The sequence below is a fragment of the Myripristis murdjan genome, chromosome 13 (genome assembly GCF_902150065.1).
Source record: "Myripristis murdjan chromosome 13, fMyrMur1.1, whole genome shotgun sequence".
NCBI lineage: Eukaryota > Metazoa > Chordata > Actinopteri > Holocentriformes > Holocentridae > Myripristis > Myripristis murdjan.
In genome coordinates, this window is record NC_043992.1 from 41,272,647 (window position 1) to 41,281,365 (window position 8,719).

Sequence of the window (8,719 nt, forward strand, 5' to 3'; positions counted from 1 at the left end):
GTAGTGTATATTAATTACTACTAGAAGTTCCAAATTCTGTTTTTGTTTTGAAGAGTCTCCATCCGTTCATGAGGCACATGGAATTTTTTTTTTGCATTAAGCAGAATGTGGGTTTTTGTACTTTGAATCAATAACATTTCAGGCCTGTAGGGGGCAGCACACACACACACACACACACACAACTTCAAAATGTGGCTGCTGATTTTCCTTGTGATCAGACTAATAACTGATCAGTAATAATCAATAATCCCTTCAGGAGCGACTCTTGATGCTGTTTTCAAACTTTTCTTGCTTTTTTTTTTTTTAAGAATTCTGTTTTTATTGATTTTAAACCTCAATGTTTTGTCTTCATGTATTTCTCTGAACCTGTAAAGCTCCTTCAGCTCCTCTGAACGAAGCCACACACACACACACACACACACACACACACGAGGTTTGTTGGACCTGATCAGTTTTATTTGTTATTTACACAACAACAACAACAAGACGGTGCTCCTCTTCAGACCCGGGAAGGATACAGCATCTGAAACACACACACACACACACACACACACACACACACACACACACACACACACACACACACACACACACACACACACAGAGAGTTAAACCACATGACGGCTCAGTGTGTGTGCTCAGCATGAGACAGACTCAGGTCAGTGTGACTTAAAAAAATAAAAGCTTCCTCTGCTAGAAAACGTGTTTGGGACATAAGACATGAAAACGTTGATCCGTCTCGCTTTGAGACGAGAGAAACTCCCGGATGGAAGCCAGATGCTCCAGATGCTCCAGATGTTTCGTGTCTGCAGCGCTAGCTCACTGGTTAAACTCAGCTTCCCAGAATGCACTGCGTCTCTTCAGCCTGTGCGATGGCGAGCGGTGTGCAGATGTGTATCTGAAGCTGCTCACATCACCTGAACCTGAACCGACACTAGAGGACGGCACATCCTGCCTTCAAAATAAAAGCACTGCTCTGGATTATAATGTATTCAGCGAGTCATGTTTGAATCAAACCTTTATTTTGTAAACAGGAAATGTGCTTATTTTGTACCGCGGCTCGCTGGACAGATAAACTGATCACAGGCTGCTGTCGACTCCACTTTTGAAAAAACATTAAAGTGACGTTTAAAGTCCTGATGTCGCGCTGTCGGTGTGAAATGCATTCTGGGACACTGAGCAGTGCACTGCAGCGTGACAGCAGCCTGAGGAGGGTCCTTTCTGTTGGACGCCGACGGCTGTTGCCGTGGTTACGGATGATGGGGAAACCACGGCGTAAACGTTCAGAGTCGTCTTGACGCGCCGAGCGGCTCAGAATAACGTCTCGTGACGTTTGTCCGCGTGTCACCTGGAGAAAAGTTTCCTGGACTTTATGTTTTTGAGTTTTCCACGACTGGAAAATGTGTGGGACTCCTGTGTGTGTGTGTGTGTGTGTGTGTGTGTGTGTGTGTGTGTGTGTGTGTGTGTGTGTGTGTGTGAGAGTCTCACCACTCGCACTCGGTGGCCGATGGCCTTGGCGGGCAGGTTGCTGCTGAACTTGGCTCGCACCATGCCGCTGTTCCCGTGGGCGCGCGTCACCTTCCCCCAGATCACACGGGTCTTGTTGGGCTTCCCGCCCGGCGTCACCGTGTTCCTGCACACACACACACACACACACACACACACACACACACACACACACCATAACGCTTAATAAAACCCTGTGCTTTGATGAGCTGTGCTGCAGGTGCCAGGTGGGTGGAGTCAGTTCACTGGTTTAGTTCAAGAACAACAAATAATAATAATAATAATAATAATAATAATAATAATAATAATAATTCAACAATCCTCAAGAATAAAACTGTCAAATCCAGATCGTTAATAACAGAAGAAGCTTCAATACAATTCTTTAAACACATTCTGACTTCTAGCAGCTGTAGACACACACACACACACACACACACACACACACACGGGTTCTGCCACAGTGGTGACCTCATCCTGCCCTCGGAGGAAATTAAAAGTTCAATCACTGAAACCTTGAAACCATCCACCTGTCAATCAAACCCCCCTGTTCCTGCCGTCCTGCTGCTTTTCACTCACGATCCTGCCTCGTGTGTGTGTGCTGTGCTCACACACACACACACCGTCCCACACTGTGACGGCGTTTTAACGGCACGTTCTGTCGCCGAAGGAAAACGCCGCCGTCGTCTGTTTGTATCTGAACAGATGTGGCAGCGACTCTGTGATAATGTTCATATCTGTGCATCGACACAACACTGCCCCACACACACACACACACACCACACACACACCACACTGCCACACACACACCTTGCTGTACTGACTTTGTTTCCCCGCCCCTGCTAAGCCCCGCCCACCCGCAGGACCAATTAAAACAGCAAAATAAGACCCTATCTACACTGCAGGGGGTAACCCTGAAAACGCTGTTTCAGCCTTCGTTCCACCCTGATAAGTCCCGAAGCCCAGCGTACACACACACACACACACACACACACACACACACACACACACACACACACACACACACACACACACACACACACACACACACACACACACACACCTGTCCATCAGCCTTTCTAATGTTTTTCTAAGAACCCAGCCCCTCTGTTCAGGCTTCAAAGGGTTAAAGTCATCCACCTGTGTGTGTCGCTCAGGACAGGTGTGCTGAGCAGGTGTGGGCGGAGCTTACTTCTTGGCCTTGTAGACGTAGGCGCAGCGTTTGCCCAGGTAGAAGTCGACGTCGTCGCGGCTGTACACGCCCTCCACCTTCAGCAGCGCCGTGTGCTCGCGCTGGTTCCTCAGGCCGCGCTTGTAGCCGGCGAAGATCGCTTTGCTCCACAGTCTGAGGGGAACACACACACACACACACACACACACACACACACACACACACACACACAGCATTAACACTGGCACCAGTGACCCAACACATCTGTTCACTGGCCAAAGTAACTTCCACTGGTCTTCACTTTTCCACGTTTCTGTTTCCAAACTCGACTTCATCTCCATCTTTTATCTTCCTCAGGTGTTTTTCCCTCCTCTGCTGTCATTCAGCCGCTCGCCAGCTTTTACAGCCAAGGATGTGTGCTCGTTTTAAAGCGCCTGTCTCATTTTTTTTCCCCCTGTATTGTAAAGCACGTTGCATGGAAGGTGCTATAAAACCAAATGATTTTGGACCAGGCGTCGTGACAGAGCAGGTGAAGCTGTGGTTCACATTACGACTCAGTTTGATGTCACATCAAACCTCCAGCCGGCTGGCAGGTTAACCTCAGTGATCGAGCAGCAACTCTACACACAGCTATCAGACTACACATCACATCAATGACAGGAGAAATGACAAAGATGAACACACTTGCTTCCCTCGCGCCCGCGTCCTGTTGAATCTGAAAAAATGTGATTTCCTAAAATGTATGTTGTGTTTTTGTTCTGTGCTCGTCTTGTTTTATGCTCAGTCCTCTAAAAATGTTTTTTAAAATGCCTTTTTACCTTATTTTAGACCTTTTGTAAATTTTGCTCTGATTCGGTTTTTAACTGTAAAGCAAATGTAAATAAATTCAAACTCAACATTCTGCAGACTTCTGGCCTCTATTCTGACTGATATTATTAGTAGCGGTGGTGGTGGTGGTGGTGGTGTTGATAGCAGCAGGGGGTCATGACAGCAGTTTCAGACATTAGTTCTATATTTGTGCTGGAGGACAGTTCAACACTCTGAGGTCAGATCACATTAAACACCAGAGACAATAAACCTAACAGAGTCACTTCAGCACAGGTTACTGTGCATGGGAGGGATAATAATAATAAAACTTTTGTATTTGTACAGCACCTTTCATATAAGAGTTGCAGCTCAAAGTGCCTCACAATAAAAAGAACATTTGAAAACACATTAAATAAAACATTAAAAGAATAAAACAGCACAGGGTGGAATTAAAAAAGGAAAGTCTAAAGATGAGAACGTTGAAATAAAACAGAAGATGTAAATAAAACAATAAGAGGCAGCACAGTGTGGAGGGAAACAGGAGCTGATAGAGTCCAGAGGGAGACGGTGGCTCTTTAGTCTTTAAAGATCTTTAGTGAGCCGGCCTCCTGATGCCTAAAGGTCGTGTTCCAAAGCTCAGGGGCGTAAGGAGCAAAGGAGGCATCCCTGATTTTCTTTCAGCTGTTGTTGGGAACCACTAAGCCAGCGTGGGACACTGAACCATCAACACCGACACCACAGACCACCAGGGAGCAAATCTGCCCACCAACACTTTAAAAACACAGCTAACATTACTAACACTACAGACACAGCTAACATCACTTAGGAAAACTACTCAGGTTTTCCTTTTCTCTCTGTTTCCTGGTTTACATTCAGATCTTTCATCGTGTGTGTCGTGTTGCTCCTGTGAGACTGAACCTTCAGAGCCACAGGTGAGCTGCTCTTACCTTCCTGGCATCTTTCAATCTTCTCCAGGCGAGGGGACCTGCACACGCACACGCACACGCACACACACACACACACACACACACACACACACACAGAGAGAGAGAGAGAGAGTTACACTTGAGCTTCTCCTGATATCTTAGAGCCCCGGCTCAGCCCAGCCTGTGAGCCTCCTGCTGCTGCGGCGCCTGAGAGCAGCGAACAGCGGCAGGTACAGGACAGACACACCTGCAGCCCAACACGACGAGCGACTTCAGATTATAATCTGTAATCTGGAGCCACAAAAACAAGCTAGCTGCCAGACTAGCCCCACATGCTAATCTGGCAGCTAGCTTAGAGCCGCCGCCGGCTCCGTGCCGACAGCTCAGAGGGTCCAGCCCGCATGCTGACACCGAGCAGCGGCACGAGGCGCTGAGGAGCCGCTGGGTCGCCATGGACCCACCGCTCATGGAGCCCGGCGGGCGGAGCGGCTGATGCGGCGGCGGGGCGGCGCGTCCCGCTCGGCCTCCGCGGAGCGTTAGCCCCCGCTAGCCCCGGTTAGCCCCCGTTAGCTTCCCCGTTAGCCTCCCCGCTAGCCTCCCGGCACCATCCGCAGCACATCTCCGCCATCCGCGGCTCCACAGACACAGCCCCCGGCCTGTCCGGCGGGCGGTGGCCGCTGTGTGTCCCGCTGCTCAATATCACCAACAAATCAAACATGTGAAGTTTAATTTCATGTTTCATGTCGGCGCCCCGGACCCGCTCACCTGCACTGTGGTAGTAATGGAGGAAAAGGAAGTTCGAAAGGAACGCTGGGAAGTTATTGTTGACAGAGGTGGCCGCGCAGGCGCCTGATCGGAAATGACCGAGTTTTATTAAATGTTTGTTTGTTTGGTGTTTGTTTGTTTGTTTGGCGCGTGCACCGGCAGCAGGGCGGCACGTGAGGTGTGCACTTTGTGTTTGGTGGTAAAATTGGAAAAGAAAAAAGTGACCGCACACGTCGTCGGTTGGTGCCGGGGGCCTCGTCGCGTTGCCATAGTGACGGACAAACTGACCGCTCACCGTCTCATTTTAGGACACAACGAACCGCTCGGCTCGTTCAAACGTAAGTAATCAATATATGTATGAATCAATATATCTGAATATTATCTTTGTGTGTGTGTTTGTCCCTCTGGCGTGACGTCATCTGCTCATCTGCTCTTTGATCTTTGATGATCCATGAAACGGAGCCTCTTTCCCCGCAGGAGCAGGTTTCTCCAACTCACTTCCACAGGGTTGCCAGGTCTGTGAGACAAAAGCAGCCAAACAGCAACTCAAAACCCAAAGCCCAACCTGGAATAAAAAGGGCCCCAAAATCAGCCCAACACCAGAACTCAAAATATGCCCATAAAAATCCATATATGTTGCTTTTAAAGTCCAACAGCATTGCTATATCTATAAAATAACACCATAAACATTAAAGCCAATTTCCCGAAACAGTTCTTTCACCTATTTAATTTACAGTATATCAGAACTTAAAATATAATATGGGATACCTTACTCCAGCTGAGTGGTGCTGATGATGTGATTGGTCATGTGCTGAGTGGCCTCACACAGCATTGGCTTATTATTTGTCTGTGGAGCAGGTGACACATGTGGATGGTTTATATGCTGATCTGGCCCGGAGTCAGTTTGACAGGATTTGGGTATAAACATTAGTCATTCAAAATATGAATCTTTATTCATGTCTGCCCAAGCCCGACCCGCGGACAAAATTTGTTACCCGCGGCAACACTTAAAAAGTAGCCCGATTTGGCGGAAAAAACGCGGACTTGGCAACCCTGCACTTCCCTCCGCCCTCCGCAGCCCTCCGCGGGGAGCTCTGCCGGAAGAAACAAGTGGAACAAGGCGGAAGTCATTCTATTATTTATTTATTTATTTATTTATTTTTAAATCTTCAAATCAAAACTACTGGATGTTTTGAATATATATGGAGCTGAGGAGTGGATCCCGTCATGCTCCACGGGTCTGGAGCAGAGTCAGATTGAGAAAGACTTTATTGATCCCAGAGGACAAACTGGCTCAGAGGCAGCTGCTCAGATTCTCAAGAGAAGAATTCAATTATAAAAAATAGAAAAAATACAAGAAATATAAAATATGTACATTAGATTTTTTTTTAAAAGTGTGCATTATGTGTAAATATGTGCATGCATCCTATGAAATATTACAACTATGAATACAGAAATAAGAAATTGAGCATTTGTAAAAAAAAAGAAAAAAAGAAAAAAAAAGTCCACATATAGGGGAGAGTGGGGTAAATAGTGCCAATTTTTACTTAAAGTGCCTTTAAAGCGAGGGGATTACAGTAATGCCTCCAACTAAAATATGCACATATAGTTTAGGATGTTGTGAATCCCTGGGAACAATCACTTTGGATCTTGTATAAACTGTTTGAGAAATATAGCTTTCGAAAAAAAAGTGGTTTTGTGGCACAACTTGCCCCCGGTGCGGGGTAAATTGTGCCATTAGAGAGAATACACTGGGGTAAATTGTGCCATTGATAATTGAAGTAAAACAGATCATTTTAATCTCACAAATGATAATGCTATATAAAAGCAAAACAAATTCAATACAAAATTATTTATTTAACATTTATTTATTATTTTAACAAGATCACAGGCCACTTTTCTATAACAAGGCCGAGCGCCACATGAACACACACCCAGAACAAAATAAAAATTCCAAAATGAGCACCTGCAAATCATCTTCATCTGAATCTGAATAGTTTTAGTGATCAAAGGTAAGAAGACAATGTACAATAACAATAAAATACAATAAAGTAATATATAGTATATAATCACAAGCTGTGCCACTGGCACAAATTACCCCAAGGCCCTTTGGCACAAATTACCCCAAGCCCACCATTTTGAAAAAAATGCATCCCCCAGCTGTTTTGAGCTAACATCATGCTAACTGTATAGACTCATGGTGTAGCTTACTAAAGTACTAAAACCTGTGTGAACTGTTTTCAAAGTTTTCTATAATTGTTCAAACACAGCAATCAAAAAACCTTGATCATAGAAATTTGACTTTGGAGGGCAAAAAAATGTTTTTTGAACTGAAATGTGCTTACCTCTCAAGCCATGTGTCTCCCTTCATTATAAGGTGAGTGAAATGGATGCCTCTTCTATGGTTTTCTAGATAACAGGGGTGGCACTACTTGCCCCTTGGCACAAATTACCCCACTCTCCCCTACACGCCACAAACACACAGGGATGTTTGCTGAGCTGCAGTCAAGTCCTACAGGTATGAATGATGGCACAGATAACAGACCTGTGGAGCTTCACATGAAGGTGGAAGGGTTTTGACAGACGCTGGTGTGTGCGTGTGTGTGTGTGTGTGTGTGTGTGTGTGTGCAGATGGCAGGTGTGTGCACGGTGCAGGGCCTCAGGCTGGCGGCCGTGCTGCAGCAGTGCACAGAGCAGCTGGCTGTGCTGGGACACCTCCTGCCTGAGCCGGCCTACAGCAGGACAGGAGCTCTGCTGGTCAGTAACAACACACACACACACACACACACACACACACACACACACACCGGGTCACCACCAACAATGTAATAACATGCAAGCAAAAGCTGAGAAAATGATCCACAGCAACATAGAAATAACAAGAAGAGCTGCCAGATACACAACCTGTCAATCACACTGATGCCTGGATGGTGTGTGTGTGTGTGTGTGTGTGTGTGTGTGTGTGTGTGGGTGTGTGTGTGTGGCTGCAGGGGGCTGTGGACAGGGCATCGACCTCCAGCCTGACCAAACTGAACAAAGACTGGTGAGGACAGAGTTTCTTCCTCTCAGCTGAATGAGCTTTACTGGCACCATGTGGTGCTAACAGCCTGTGTGTGTGTGTGTGTGTGTGTGTGTGTGTGCGTGTGTGTGTGTGTGTGTGTGTGTGTGTGTGCGCGCACCCTGCAGGCTGGCTGTGCTGCAGCAGCTGTGTGCTCTGCAGGTGGAGCTGCAGCAGCAGCAGAGCTTCAGCAGTCTGCTGCAGGCGGTGGAGGAAGAGGAGAGGAGGAAGGCCGAGCTGCTGGCCGGCATCAGCAGGTTGACGACGTTTCCCACTCGCTTTTTTCTCTTTTTCTCTTTTTTTTTTTTTTTTTTTGGATAATTTCCTAATATTTTTTTCTTTTTCTCCCTGCAGGTCATTTTCTTGTAACTTTTTGCTAATTCGTTGTAAATCTTCAGGTCATTTCTTGCTAAGTTGCTTGTTACCGTTTTTCCCGTTTCTGAGAGACACTGAGACGCTGAGACTCTGAGACGCTGAGACACTGAGACT

At 46.6% G+C, this 8,719-nt stretch overlaps 2 protein-coding genes across 2 annotated transcripts in view; both read right to left on the reverse strand.

Moving 5' to 3' along the window:
* LOC115369788 (NACHT, LRR and PYD domains-containing protein 12-like) overlaps window positions 1-8,719 on the reverse strand; it is a 322,926-nt gene that overhangs the window by 203,199 nt on the left and 111,008 nt on the right. The gene's annotated exons all lie outside the window — the stretch shown is intronic.
* rpl35a (ribosomal protein L35a) lies at window positions 435-5,283 on the reverse strand. The gene is made up of 5 exons (XM_030066591.1): window positions 5,173-5,283; window positions 4,429-4,466; window positions 2,696-2,848; window positions 1,489-1,633; window positions 435-523 (listed from the first exon to the last, which is right to left on the reverse strand). Exons 2-5 carry the CDS (start codon window positions 4,437-4,439, stop codon window positions 500-502), a joined length of 333 nt encoding a protein of 110 aa, XP_029922451.1. The 5' UTR covers window positions 4,440-4,466; window positions 5,173-5,283; the 3' UTR covers window positions 435-499.

Excerpts from the sequence above, each read along its gene's own strand:
- rpl35a (XM_030066591.1), bottom strand. Across the intron at positions 1,634-2,695 it reads TACGTCTACAAGGCCAAGAA|GAACACGGTGACGCCGGGCG; the intron begins GTAAGCTCCGCC and ends GTGTGTGTGCAG. Across the intron at positions 524-1,488 it reads TCGGCCACCGAGTGCGAGTG|ATGCTGTATCCTTCCCGGGT; the intron begins GTGAGACTCTCA and ends TGTGTGTTTCAG.